The sequence below is a fragment of the Aythya marila genome (assembly GCF_965140915.1).
Source record: "Aythya marila genome assembly, chromosome: 10".
Lineage (NCBI taxonomy): Eukaryota > Metazoa > Chordata > Aves > Anseriformes > Anatidae > Aythya > Aythya marila.
In genome coordinates, this window is record NC_139051.1 from 12,522,469 (window position 1) to 12,537,566 (window position 15,098).

At 41.3% G+C, this 15,098-nt stretch overlaps 1 protein-coding gene across 1 annotated transcript; it reads left to right on the forward strand.

The window, feature by feature from the left end:
- Positions 1-747: 747 nt before the first annotated feature.
- ARF4 (ARF GTPase 4) lies at positions 748-10,535 on the forward strand. The gene is made up of 6 exons (XM_082768302.1): positions 748-1,024; positions 6,735-6,815; positions 7,351-7,460; positions 8,036-8,107; positions 8,595-8,720; positions 9,585-10,535. The coding sequence occupies exons 1-6, from the start codon at positions 958-960 to the stop codon at positions 9,669-9,671; spliced, it is 543 nt and encodes a 180-aa protein (XP_082624428.1). The 5' UTR covers positions 748-957; the 3' UTR covers positions 9,672-10,535.
- Positions 10,536-15,098: the final 4,563 nt, after the last annotated feature.

Here is a 15,098-nt window from a genome sequence, read left to right on the forward strand (position 1 = left end):
CTTGGAAATAAACACAGTTCTGTACAGACTAAAGAAAGCTGTGTGTGGGGATCAGAGATTTTCCTTCTCACATCATACCTCCCAAAAAGGAACACGTTGCTACTAAAACGTGGCTTCTTTCAGTTTTCATTCCCGTGTCTGTGCGCTGCCTGCTTCCTGCTGGGGCAGCCGCACACGCACACCTTGGTGCCAGCATCACCTTGTTTACATTCCCTCTGCGCCTTCTGGCTCCAGTCAGAGAAACAACGTCAGGAGCAAACCTGCTGCGATCAGCGCTCCTGGGGCTGGGGCTTTGGGCTGTTTTGTTTTATTTTGACTTTTTTTGTTGTTTATTTTTTTACTGTCTATTTGTTACTAGGACATCTTAGGGGTCTCTCTGGGGCTGTTTTACCGCCCAAAACCACCCTCTCTCCTGCTCTTCACACCCCTTTGGCCCTGCTGGCTACGCCAGCGACGCTGGAGGCGCCCCGTGGGCGAGCCCCAGGGGCCGGGGGGCGAGCTGTGGCCACGCACAATGCCAGGCCTGGGCCTCTACGCGCCCCGCGGACTACATTTCCCAGCATGCCGCGCTCCGCGGGCAGCCGGAAGCAGCGGCGAGGCGGGAGCGAAGCCCTTCGCCTACACCCCCCGGCACGCACCAGCGGCGGCGCTGAGAGGGGAGCGAAGCGCGGAGCGGCCGCGGCGCCTGCTGGGAAACGTAGTCCCCGCCGCCGTTGGGCGTTCGGGCAGGGCGGCGGGCGGGGATGTGGCGAGCGTGACGTGATTTTGTCCGCGTTGGAGCCGGGGCGGCCGTGGCGAGCGTGACGTGGCACAGAGCGAGCGAGGGAGCGACGAGGCTCCGGGCACCGAGCAGCCGCCGCCGCCCGCCCCATATAAATCGGCGCCGCCCGCCCGCCGCCAGCCGTCCCCGGAGCCGGGCCGCGCTCCCCTCCCTCACCCACCACCACCGCCGCCGCCATGGGCCTCACCATCTCCTCGCTCTTCTCCCGCCTCTTCGGCAAGAAGCAGATGCGCATCCTCATGGGTAAGGGCCCGCCGGGCCTCGCGTCCTGCCCGCCGGCCTCCTCAGCCTCCTCATCCTCCCCTCACGGCCTCCCTCCCGCTCCCCTCAGGGTCGTTGGGGAGCGAAGGGTGAGGATGGGGGTGGCGGGGGGGCCGCCCTTCCTCCTCCTCCTCATCCTCCTCATCATCCTCCTCCTCATCCTTGTTCTCCCCACCCGTCCTCGCCCTCTCCTGCCGCCCCCCCGGCAGTTGTTTGAACCCTGAGGCTCGCCCCTGAGGGCTGGGGGGGGTCCTGGGGTTCGCCCCTCGCCCCGCCATGGCCGATGTTCCTGCAGCCGAGGGCTCGGCGCCGCTGCTTTGCGAAAGGAGAGGCCCTGGCAGAGCATCTGCGCGCTGGGCTTCCTCCCCGCTCCATGCACGAGACCGTAAAACCCCGTAGGTTGGCTTTTTTAATGCTTAATGAGTTTTACTGCCTGGCCGTAATTATTTATTTGGGGCTGGGTTATGGTTCGTCGTGCAGCAGCCGAAGCCAGGGGCTGTTGAAGATTCCCACTGTAAGGTTGCAGTTCAAAAGGTCAAAGCGAGCGCACACTGCCTGCCTTCACCATTTCCTCCTCCGCTCCAACTCTTCCCTTCCTTCCTCCACCCTGCCGAGCTTTATGCACAACCGGATCTTGACCCCCCCTTTTTTTTTTCTCACATTCTTTTACCAAAGCAAGTGGAACTTGACTCGTAGTTGTCTGGAGTAGCTCGTCCTAAGAAATTTTATGAATTGCTTACGTCGACGTAGCCAGCAATAGGGCTGGGGCCTGACTATGAAACTTCTTGGCACGCTGGCTCAGCCTTAATGCTGCACTGCAGACACCAAATGCACCTTTTTTAAATGATAATTTTTCATGCTCTGCATACATTTTGTGATGACAAAGTTCTTCGTTACACGCGCAGTAATTTTTATTGTAAATTCTGTGCTTGAAATGAGAGACTCTCATCCATTTCAAAATAACCTGAGTAATTTCTGTCTTTTGAGACAACACAGGACATCTGTTAGTTTCAAGGAAGTGATTTGACTGTCTGCCTAGCAGTCGGACTCTTCATATGACTCTAAATGAGTGATGTGAAATCTTCAAATGAGCGCGACTGTAACATGAGATGGTGTCAATGATGCTTGTAGCTCTTTTGCATTCTGCAAAATAATCAAAACAGGCACGCAACACCAGACAAATCAAAAGAACTTGCCAGGGCTTTAGTTTCTTCATCGGTAATTAGCTCAAATGAGGTTAGATATGGGTTAGGGAGTTGTGCTTTCTGCTAGTTGCTGCATCAGTTTTTTCTGACCATGATTTCAGTGCTTTTACCCTATTCAAATGTAGGGCAGGGTGAGAGCAGGAGAATGCTCCATGCTTGTTAGGTAGTATGAGAGGAAAAAATGTTTCCTATATCATGACGAGGGTGTAGCGCAGGTCCTAAACTGGGTGTTTAGAAGCAGAATATGTACTGTGAACTGCATAATTCACCTGTAAAGTGTCAAAGAAGCTCAATGTAGCATTGTGCATTGTATGTTGCCACTTTGAGGAGAGATGTCTGAACACTGAGACTGAATTAAACTTTTCCTCAGAGGTGGTAACTTTAGATTTATGCTTTGAAAATGAGCTCGTAAGGTTAGGCAGTTAATTTTTTTTTTTGCATGTGGCATACTGATGAAGTAACTGAATGGGGTAAGATGTTCATGAAGAAATATTTAGGGGGGAAATATTATAGGAGTGAGTTGGTAGTGAACAGGTGACTCATTTATAATTCATACTTCCTTTTCACAGCTTTCTTGTGTTTCTCTGAAATTCAAGTTAAGTAGAATTAATCTAGCTTGTAAAACAGACTCGATGTTACTGAGTTATGCAGAATTTGAGTACATATCATCGAGTGTTTTGAGGGCACCTGGAACTTTCATTGCCAACAGCAAACAGCACGTCGTCTTTTATAGTCTCAAGCTACATTTGTAGTGAAGGGTGGCTGGTATGTCATTATGGAGCTTGCTTTTCAGGTGCCTTTGAATAATAAGGTGCATTTCAGAAATACTAACTTGTTTCTGAAGAAAGGAATGTAAAATAATTCCTGGATCTACTTTATAAATGGAAGTGACGTAAGAGAAGAGAAAAGAAATAACAAAAGGGAAGGATCAAATGACTTACCGTTAGACAAGGCAACCAGGGCATTACAGCAGAGAAACTCAGTCCTGATCCTACGTGGACGTGTCTCTAAAACTTCACTCGTACTTCTTATGCTTACAAAGGAACAGTACGTGTTGCGTGCCTTTCAGTGCCATAATTCAGCCTGCTATCTTCTGGTATAGTTGTGTGAATGGTAACCAAGATAATAGCTACTCAGAAGCTTCAAATACAAAGGTAATTGTTACATTCATTTTAAAAAAAGGCCAGATTCTTTGGGGAACGTTATCGTGCAGAACACAACTATTTAGCAGGTTTTTTTTTATTATTTTCTTTAAGCTACTGTGCACTTGCATGCTGTTGGCTTTCTTCATGCATGTGTTTTCTTGAAGCAGTGTTGAGAATTGCCCCTTTGGGGCCTCCAAAGAGTTACCACTTGAAACTAAGCCTGAAAGAGGACTAGTATGTGAAGGATAAATAAAGACAAGTGTTAAGAGAACTGGTATCGAGATAAAAGAAGTGAAGGAGTAGCCATCTCTAATGAATTGGGCTACAGTAATTTTGTTTATCTTTAAGCTGTTGTTTGTCACAAGGTAGACTTCTTTAATTAGTTAAATCCAGTGGAAGCTCCTCCCACCCCCTCTCCGATCAAAGTAGGAAGCTGGGGATTGTTGGAGGGGGTGTGATGTGGTGTTGGGGTTGCTGTTCCCAGGGACAAGCAAACTGCATGCTGGAGATGTAGAAGCGTGATGGACAGACTATAAATAAAACATCCTGAAGAGAAGTAAAGGACCTAGAACTACCCTTGTTTTAACAGCAGCTGGAAGTGCTGTAGGTGTTTTTTCTCTAGCTAGAGGAAGAGGATGTTTGACTTAAATTGTTTCAAGTGCAAGTTGGAGCTTCCCATTTGTACTTGAATTGTAACCTCTGTGCTTTGTGCTGTAAGTGTTGGCTGTAATACCATACATCGAGATTCTTACGCTTACACCTTGTCCTCTTGGCAATGGATAGTCACAGTGGGAGCAGAGTGGACATCTGGAAATTTATATTATTTGAGGATTTAAGACTTAAATTGAGGTTACTATCAAGATCAACACCTAAGCTTTATGATACGGAAGTAACTCCTAGATTTACATTTAGTGTTACAGAGTAAACATAAATGTATTTATTCTTGGTAAACACATGATCCAGCAAGTAGTGTAAACTGCTGGACTCCTAAAAGCTTCCTAGTGGCTCTAAAAATTAAAAGTGACTTGGTATTCTGACTTCTTTTGTTTTAAAAAGGGGAAAATCAGCAAACTGGAATAAAAAGTATGAACAGAGGCTATGCTGCTGGTAGCTATTGATAATTTAAACTTCAGGTTTCTAATTTGACTTGAAGTGGCAGTTTCTGCGAGTGGGGTCATGACGATTTGCAGAAACCCTTTCCCTCTGTTAAAAGCTGCTGTCTCAACAGTGGAGTCAGAAGAAGAAAACGTCTGTCCATAACTCAGCTTGCCTCTGTGCAAAGTCCAACGGCTTAATGAAAATTGTGGATAAGAGTGGGCTTAAGCAAAGGCTCTGGGCTTTGTGCTCGCAGAGCTAACGTGGCCTGCCAATGCCATCAAGGCAGCAGGAGGTTCTGGAGCAAGAGCAGGGTGGGTAGCTGGGACAATTGTTTCTGGAGGTCAGACAACTTAAAATTCTTGACTAATTTCTGTTTTCTTTGTTGTTGTTGACTGGGGAGAGTTCGTGAGCATGTGTATCTTTAATTTGGTGGTTCACTTCAAGTTCACTTATTGGAAAACTTTTATATACAATGCATGTACACAATATGCTTTCTTGTAAATATCCAGGCATCCTAGAAACATTTGCTTGAGGATGACCTATGTAATAATATTGGGTTTCAAGCATTGTGCTATTAAAGGATTGTTTTTCAGTTTAGATGGAGTGTACGAGGGTTTCAGAGTTTGCTTAAAGGTTTTTTTAAGGCTACCTGGCACTTCAGTGATACGGGGAAAATGCTAATGCTTACAAGTTTCATGACTTGTTCCTGTGAATCTGCACTCTGTTTTTTGTTCTTGTGTGTTTGGTTCTAGACCAATGCTTAGACAGTAACTTTAAGTAAGACTTTAAGGTTTTTAAGTTTTAATTTGAGCATTTGGGGAATCTATTCCTTCTCAAAGAGCTTTTTCTTGATGGTAGTTTTTTCCCCCTTTTACTCCATTATATTAATACTTAGAACAATGCTTTCTTACACAATAACAATACCAAAGAAACTGCATTCACATGTATGATCTTGTTTGTGGTATTGAAATATAGAACGCTTAGGTTTTATAAATAGTTTCCTGTAACAGCCGTTTCTGTCTTGAGAAGGAGGCAGCTTTTTAAGAGTTGGGTTTCGTTCTGAATAAGTAGGGTATTTTCAATTCCATGTTATTGCAATGCCAAGGAAATGGTTGTATTATTAGTAGTCAAGTCATTGAGCACTCAAAGCTTATGTATGGCAGTCACCAAGTAGGAAATTAGTGGAGAACACTTAGCAGTGTTATCAACAAAGGATGACAGTAGGTTTCTGCTCTAAGTATTATTCAATTCTTCTATGTGGGTTTTATTTTTGCTTGGGCAAAAATTTTAAATTGCACAAATAGACATCTTATTCAAGCTATTGCTTGCTGAGTGCTTAGAACCTACTTTTTATTTAGGTGTTTGTGCTCAGCATTGGATTATAACATAAATAACTGTATTTTGAGTTGCTCTTGCAAGCTCTGAAATGTCTAACACTAAGCAGTTGCACAAACAACTTTAGGAAACTACAGTGTGTGCCTACAATGTCAGTGATGCTTCTCAGAAAAACAGCTTCAAGGCTCCAGTTTCCTTTTTTTTAAGGATCACATTTTTACCCTAGAACTTGCCTTTTAAAACTGCAAGCTTAATTTTAGTTGTAACAGCAAAAGAGCAAATTCCAGTGCAGGAGGCCTTCTATAAGGATCAAAAGTGGAGAGAGTCTCCTGAAGAAAGCATCCTTGAGGGTCTCAATGAGTAGAAGTGATGTCATGGAAAGAGTTACAGCCCTTATGGTCTATGTGGAGGGAGGGCAGGTTATACCTAACATGCTTGTGGTTTTGGTACTGCAAGAGGCATATTTTGGTGAAGGAACAAGGGGCTTCAATGAGAGAGAGTAGTAGTTGTGTGATCAGTTAGAAGTGACATTCTGCTTGTAGAATGTTTCCAGGCACTTAAGACCATCTTGACTTACAGAGAAGAAACTTTCAAAGAGAATGAGAAAACGTAAGTAGCACAAACATGAAGGAAGATGACTAGAAGCTTCTGCGTCTGTAGGTTGTGGTTGAAAATGTGTTATTGAGCTTGTTTTCTTTGCTGCCTGTGCTCTGTCTCGGTGCTGGGTAGAGAAGGTGGGGCAAAGCATACAGTACTATATCAACAGTGACTTAGAGTATTTAAACAGTTGTATCCTCTTGGGGCGGAAAAAAAAAAAAGCTAATACTCTGCATTTAAAATGGCCTACCTTTGAAATGGAGAGGTTGTAGTTCTTATTGTGAACTAAGCCAAATTTTCTGTTTCTTGTAGTTGGTTTGGATGCTGCTGGTAAGACAACCATCCTTTATAAGCTGAAGCTAGGAGAAATTGTCACCACAATCCCCACTATTGGTAAGATAACCAATTCTGATGTCTTTAACCAATCCTTGTCTTCATTCTCATTACTCTGTATTTCTGCTCTGGAAGTGGGCTTCTGAGGGTAGGAATTTGCTGACCTTGCTGTTAATGTAGGAATTAAGACAAATGTGAGCTTTTCAGAATAATTTTTAAGATCTGGTAATGCCATGGCAGAGTAACTGTCCAACTGTGTCCCACCAAATATGCGTCCAGACTGTCAGATGCAGTGGCCAGCAGCAAGTGCTCAGGAGTATGGGAATCAACGAGGTATCAGTACTTAGCCCAAGCACCATGAGCCTCCAGCAGGTTGTGGCTGAAAGACTCTGAACTAAAGTTGGTGTACCTGGGTGTAAATGATTTTATTTTTTCTTTCAGTCACTTTTATTTTTGATTTCCCCAAAAATAAAATGGCTTATCAGAATTTAATTGCTAGAAGTAGCACTTGAAGTTGCTGTCTTTTAACATGATTAGAGTTACCATTTTAACAATAGCATTAACTGTTTCTAACTACTTGACTCTTTTATTTCAGGTTTTAATGTGGAAACAGTAGAATACAAAAACATCTGTTTCACGGTTTGGGATGTTGGTGGTCAAGATAAAATTAGACCTCTTTGGAGGCATTATTTCCAAAATACACAGGTAAGAGTTTTAAGACAACAGTAGTTAATTACTTGTTTTGTAAAGACTTATTGTTTTGTACCCTCTATACTCTGTGTTCTGCAGCATAAATATGGGACGTTGTCTTTTGTTCCTTCCTGTCAGAAGGGTTCCTCACTATGTTCCTAAAGTTGTGAGGATACCCAGATTTTATTCTAGTGGAAGCTAGGTTGTTACCCTGAAGGCTTCAGGTCTTAGTCATGAACATAGCCTGGCAAGGATGAAGCCCTTAGAATCTGTCAGTATTCAGTAATATGTTAGCTTATGAAACCTTACTGTTTTTGTCTTGTTTGTTTGTTTTTCAAATTAACAGTTCCCAATCTAGCATATAAACTGACATTTCTGATTTTTTTTTTTAATTTATTTAAAAGATGTAGTTTAATTTTGCAGTTGCTACTCATTATGTAGCTGTTCAGACAGGTATCTTGCATTCCTTGATCAGTTTTTTTTTTTTTTTTTTGTTAAATTTGCTTCTATAAGAGTTCTTTAATTTTTAAAATGATATTGTGTGTTTGCATTTTACAGTGGTTTTTCAAAACTGCTTAACTTTCTTGCAGGGCCTCATTTTTGTGGTGGATAGCAATGACAGAGAGAGAATCCAGGAGGCAGCGGAAGAGCTGCAGAAAATGGTAAATGTTGATACCTTCTATTTTTTTATGTATCAGATTCCTGAACAGATTTTTTTTTTCAAGTTGAGGGGGTTTGTAGAGTGCATACTGTATGTACCAGTTAGTGCTAGCTTAAGTAGTGCATTGAGCTGTAGTTACAACTCCATAGAGTGCTTTAGCTCAAGAACTACCAATGTGTCAAAACCTTTCTTTCATTTGCTAGAACATTAAGAGAAATGCAGCAGATGGAAGAACAATTTTAGTAAAACAGATTGCCACGAAACTCTCAGCACCAATGTCCTAATAAATTTAAATGCCTAATGAAAGAATATTTCCTTACGTGTGGAAGTTATGTTGGTACCAGATAAATTTCACTATGGACTTGCTAGCGACTTCAGGAGCAAGAATTAAAAAATTTATGCTTTAAACAGTATTTAGATTCCTTTAGTGCTCGTTGACATTCTTAACAGAGATAATTCAATAACGTGGCCATTTTTTTTCCTATTAGCTTCAAGAGGATGAGCTGCGAGATGCAGTGCTGCTTCTGTTTGCAAACAAACAAGATCTGCCAAATGCCATGGCAATCAGTGAAATGACAGATAAACTAGGTCTTCAGTCCCTGCGTAGCAGAACTGTAAGTGCTGAACTTGCCTGGTTGCTAATTCTGGCTTCCCTTATTGTATATCATAAAAATAATTTCTTTAAAGGAAAGGGAAGTTTCTACCTCTTTTTGTAGAAAGATGTGTTGTCTGTGGACAGTGCTTAAGGTTTTCCTTCAAAATATGTGATTTAGAAGTATAATCCAATTTGTACAGCTGTTGCAGGTGTTTCATCTCTTAGCTCTTTCTGGAAAAATAGAAATACTCCAGGCTGTTACTGAACTCTAGCTGTCAATGTTTGACAAAGAGTGTGGTGGGCTTGCCTGTTGTCTCAGTACTAGCTGTTCTTGGGGAGAAAATGCATTCTGCGTTCTTACCTCTCCAGAGATGGGAGGAAATTAAGTAGCTGCTGAGTCATTAGATTCCATCTGCACAAGCCTTAGAGATGTATGGTTGCTTCACATAAACAGTCTATCTTTAGGTAATACTCAGTCTCTTTGTTGACACACCAAGATGATAATTTAAGATGTCTTAGAGGTCCATTAAATTAGATAATTCCACACCCATTTCTTGGAGAGCTGTCTTGGAAAACCAAGAAGCTATCTTCATGCATAGAAAACAAATGCAAATTCTGAATTCTTTTCTTCTTGATGAACTAAATAGTGTTCTGGTTTTTGTTAGGCCAATGCAGAGCTTTTGGATGTCTAAACCCTACCTATATATTGTATATATATTTCAAAACTTTAGAAAATACTCTCTGCTCAGTATTGATTCTGTGGTACAAAACTATGTTTAAAGAATGTTTGAGCATTGATCTGAGCGTCACCCACAGTGATAATTTAAATACTAGCAAAATTCAAACTAAGCTTACTTTTTTTGTCTGTGTTCTGTGTTAACAGTGGTACGTCCAAGCTACCTGTGCTACGCAAGGAACTGGTCTGTATGAGGGACTTGACTGGCTGTCAAATGAACTCTCAAAACGCTAACTCAAACTGGATGACTCTTTCACCAGGGACATGTTTGATATAAGTGGTCTAGGCTTGTTACAACAAAATTAGTTTGCATCTTGGTTATTACAGTATCTGGAACTGATATTTGGGCAGGATATTAAAGCGTTTCAACTTATTTTGTTGCCAATTATTGTTTACCGAGCTACATGTTGCAAAGGTAGCAATATGCTTGGGTAAAAATCTCCTTAACTTGGACAAAGTGTATCTTCTGATTTTATTCCCCTTGTTAGTCTAAATGCCTGAATATAGTTATTGTGACATCTTTGAGATCTGTTTTGAATACTTTTTGAGCCCTGATAAATTAATGTTTTAATTTTTTTCTCCCTGCTACTTTTAGTTTACTGATGCCCTGTTTCATTCCTCAGACAGTCTGCTGATTTAAAAATGTAGCATTCTGTATGTATTTATTTCTATCCCTTGCCAAGAAGAATTCCTAATATTGCTTGTTCCCGCCAAGAAAATGCTCTAAAACACTATTCAAATCTACTGCACTGAGGAACATTTTTATTAATCTTTGGGTTCTATTAGCCCAACTTGCCTTTGTGTGAATTGGATTCGATGGGTAGAATAGTTCTGTGCTGGTTGCGAAGAGCTCATGTTGAGGTTGTTTTTAATATTCAGCAGATTGTCTTCCTTTATATTGTATCTTTTTTTATGTTGCATGTTGCTTTTTGGTATCAGCCTGACTATTTTCGCCCAGTGTATAATAGTTCTGCTGAAGTTTTACTGTTTGTTGGTGAACATATCTTCATAAAGAAATTTTGGAAAATTCATCAAACTCAATGGATTAGTTTATTCATAACCCACTTGGAATTATTCCTAATAAAATGATAAAATGTATAGTTCCGTGTATGCTCTTCTTGATTCCTGAAATAGTTGAATTGCAAGTTGTCACTTAATCATTTTCCATAAACTGAGTTTTCCTGCAGCTTGAATGTGAACATAAATCTCATTTTCACTTGTTTTGAGCTATATAGATGGGGACACAAAGTGGGCAACGAAGTTGTATACAGTGCAGTAGAGTAGTTGTCATAAAGACATATGATTCTGTAAGTGTCTTTTGAAGTTGTAAATCTAAAATTCTTTTTAAGATGTCCAGATATGAAAATACTAACAGTTACAAAAATGGTAATAAAACAAGTACGAACTGCCTGAAAAGCATGCATGTCTGTTTCGTAGTTGTTTCTACGTTTAAAAACAACCTGGGGGCTAGCAGGAGAATCACAAATTCTGTTGGTGGCTAGCTAGAAAGTTAACTCAAACATTTATACAGGGCTTTAACCAATACTACGCTTATGGTGATGGTCACCCCCAAAAATAAGGTCTATGTAACTGCTACTGTGTGCTTTCATACTTATGCCTCCCTCTTCCCTACCATGGTTCCAAAATATTTAAATTAACATTTTATTTTTTTTGTTGTTTTTTTTTTGTTTTTGTTTTTAGAACGTTTTTCTCTTGTTCTGTCTGCTGTACAGATACAAACATGGCTCAATCTTGCATATTAATTATATGTCTTTAGGAACCCAGAGCATGATCTCACTGCAGATTTAGCTCACGCTTTTCTCTTATTTTTAGTGCAGGTCTTGCTATCTTGCTACAAGAATTCCCAGTGACAAGGTCTGATAAGCTCAAGGAAGCTTAGATTAAGAGCAACTCCCAAGGCAGGTTCTGCTGTAGCTGAGACTGAAGTTTCTAGGAAGTAGTGGTACTGCAAACACACATAACTGGAGGAAATTCCAGAGCCCTTGAAACGAGTCATTGACTCTCCTCAGCATGTAACAGTAACCCAGGAGATAGTTAAGGTGAGTAAGGTTTTGCTTGCACCTTTAATGGATTGCTGATTACATATTAACCTGAGTGGATACATCTGCTCTTTGGATCAGCAGCTGTTAATATGCATATTTCTTGTAAGGCAGTTGCTTGAAATAAACCTTGAAAGGAACACCTTGCTCAAAAGAGCTGGTTGGTCTGTAATGTGGGATGTATTGCTAGTCCCGGGGGGGTAAAATGAAATAATTATTGTGACACATTAAATGCCCTCTCCTCTTCCAAGGTAGACATTAGACTAAAAACACAAGCAAGTACATGGAAAACAGAAGACTTATCTTGAAGGAAAGATTATTTTCAGTAAAGATAGATGACTTCATTGTTTTAATTCTTTAAGATGCTTTTGAGTAATTAAATATGGTAGCAACTACACTTCTGAGTTACAGCATGTGAGTAGCAGTTAATATGGCAAAGGGTCACCGTGTTTGGCTTAGCGTACCAGTAGGTTGTAATTCTGCTACAATATGAGTGATTTACAAGATCAGTCAAATAGTAAAGATCTTCAGCCTCAGATAAAAGTGCAGTGAGGTCTGCATGAGGGGTGAGTGAAGACTACAGCTTATACTGGAAGGCAGAAGCCGATGAGAAAAGAAATGTCTGCCTCCTGAGATAACAGCTAGTCAGAACATGTGCTGGAGCAGTGCTCTCCTGAGTTTATTGCATCCTGTATCAGAGAAGGGAAAATAGATGAGAAGGCAAAATGAGATGTTCCTTTTTTCCTTTAACTGGCTAGAAAGATATAGTAATGGACTTACTTGAAAAATGCTGAAAGAATACTGCCTGATTTTTTATTTTTACTTCTTATGTGGAAGATATGGAGAATTCCACTTGCTGGAATCACAGATGAGTTCAGGGTTATGAAATAAAATGGCAACAAGCTTAATGGGGCTCCTATTAAAGTGGGATCTAGAGCTGCTTTAGGGAAGAATTCATTGCTAGGCAAGATATGCCTAGCTGTATAGGGGGAACTAAGTTGAGAGCTAAAATCACCTTATGTAGTTGTGTAGGGTAGGAAGTACGATGTATGGCTTCATAAGATGTAAAAACAGGCTGGGAGCATGGGAGGTGTGGGTTAGTGGTGTATCTAAGGCTTGTTTCTCCCACCACCCCACTCATCCCTTACCTCCCAGGAAGAAAATCAGAAGTCTTTTGTTTTTCCTTACCTAAACCCCAGTGCTGTGTTCTCACTCCAGAAATGCCTGCCTAATGCCTGACACATCGCTGCTATTGGCAGTCAGCCCAGGCTGGGCTGCTGCATTTTACTAATTAAACCAGGGATACTTGTGCTGGAGAGCAGCCAGCGCTAACTTGTGGGGCTGTATTTCTTCCCAAAGATATTAAGGGATTAAATGCCATGTACAAGGACCGTCTACTTTACTGGGTCTGTTCTAGTGCTGTGCTTTCCCTTATCAGTTGCTTCCTCCAGATGCCAGCTGTTCTGTGCTCTTCCTTTCCCTAGTCTGCAAGGAGGCAAAAGAAGCAACCCAAATACCGATATGGGGATTAAGAGGGACGTACTGCTTCTTGGAAGAGAGACACAATACCAGGCAAGTCTGTTCTCTGTGCAGCTCCATCTTGTGGTACTATGGAGAAATTAATTTTTTTTTTCCAATGTTTTGGAAAATAAAGAGTACACAGTTGTAATGGGTAGGTATTAAAAAGGAGGAAAAGCATAGTGTTGTGGTTTAACCTGGCTGGCTGCTAAACACCACACAGCTTGCTCACCCTCCCCCCTCCCTCTCTGGGATGGGGGAGAGAAACGGGAAAATGAAGCCTGTGAGTTGAGATAAAGACAGTTTATTAAGACAGGAAAATAATAATAACAATAATGATGATAATAGTACTATTAATGTGTATGAGAGAAGTGATGCACAATGCGATTGCTCACCACCTGCTGACTGATGCCCAGTCTAACCCCAAGCAGCCTGGTCCCCCCACCCTGGCTAGCCACCTATCTATTGTTCAGCATGACCCCAGATGGTATGCGATACCCCTTTGGCCAGTTTGGGTCAGCTGTCCGGGGTCTGTCCCCTCCCAGCTCTTGCTGCACCCCCAGCCTACCCGCTGGCAGGACAGAGCAAGAAGCTGAAATGTCCTTGGCTTGGTGTAAGCACTGTTCTGCGACAATTAAAAACATCAGCGTGTTATCATCACTCTTCTCATCCTAAGCCAAAACACAGCACCCTACCAGCTACTAGGAGGAAAATTAACTCTGTCCTAACTGAAACCAGGACACATAGTCGTTCTCAATTTCTAAGGGGAGCTTAGCCTATGTAAGCAACACAACTTCACTTCCACACTTGTAATTGCAATGAGTATCTTATTATTCTAAGTGGCTGAAGGCTTTCTCTTTAACATGCCATATGCTTGCAAACATTAAGTCTTCAGGTGTAAGCTTTCCCTCACTAAATCAGTGAATATTCTTTGCCTAGGTATAAGGTTTATGGTCTCCATTCTGTGCACAAAATTTTCTCTTTATTTCTGTATCTTGAATTTAAATTATAAGCTCTGGATGTTTTTTACTATCAGCTCTATAGTGTACAAGAGGACAGATACCACCACCAAATCATACACAAGGCTGAATTTCACTTCCCTTTTTAAGGGAATTTTCACTTCCCTTTTTAGCAGAGACCAGTAACTGACCAAGGACCAATCCAAAGTATTTGGGGTCCAATTTTACAAGTTGGGTACTGTCCTTCACTCTGCATTGCAATGATCTAACATAATTTGTTGCCACATTTTGCGTTCTGCTTCCACTTTAATCATCCAAAGGCCCTTAGCTACCATTTAGCTTGGTTAAAATGCTAATTAGCCAAAATTGACATCTGAAAATTTTACATGTAAGCTTACCAAAGCTCATTACTGTAAATGAGAGCACTTCCAATGATGTTGAAACGATGCTGAAGCAGGTACTGCCTGGATGACTTCTTCCCAGTTCCAAGCCTGTATCTTGTTTTTAGGGTACAAGATGTTCATGGTGAACCAGCTCAGGAAAATGACCCACTGAAATCTTAATACAATTAAGAGAAGACCCTGTATTTTAGCTGGATCATTTCCATATTTTAGTCTGGTATGCATAAGCAGAAACAAATAGCCAGAACTCAGAAGTGGTGGAGTAAAATCAGGTAAAAGAGGTTGGGATGAGAGGAAAAAGAGAAAATCACTACTTATGTTTCTTGAAGAATTAACAAAAAACCTCCATATATTACTGGAACAGTCCTTTTGTCAACTGCTGTTTACCTTTATGGAAAAAGCTACCTTTCCCTGCAACTGAAGCCAGTTACAAGCACCCTTTGTGACTACAGGGGCACAAGTTTTGGCTCCTGTTTATTTGAAGTTAATCCTTAATCAATTTTCACCTCTCTGAGCATGACTAAGTTATCTCCTGGCTTTTCCCAGAGACTTTAAAAACTGGGTATCAATTTCAACATTAGCAAGGAAGACAAAGTTTGAAAATATTTTAAGTAACTAAAGCAAGTACAGAATGAAGCACAGCATTGGGATTTTAGCTTTATTTCTTGGAAAGTTACCAAACCCACAGAGTTCTGCATTACCTTTTTTATTCTCCTTAGTATT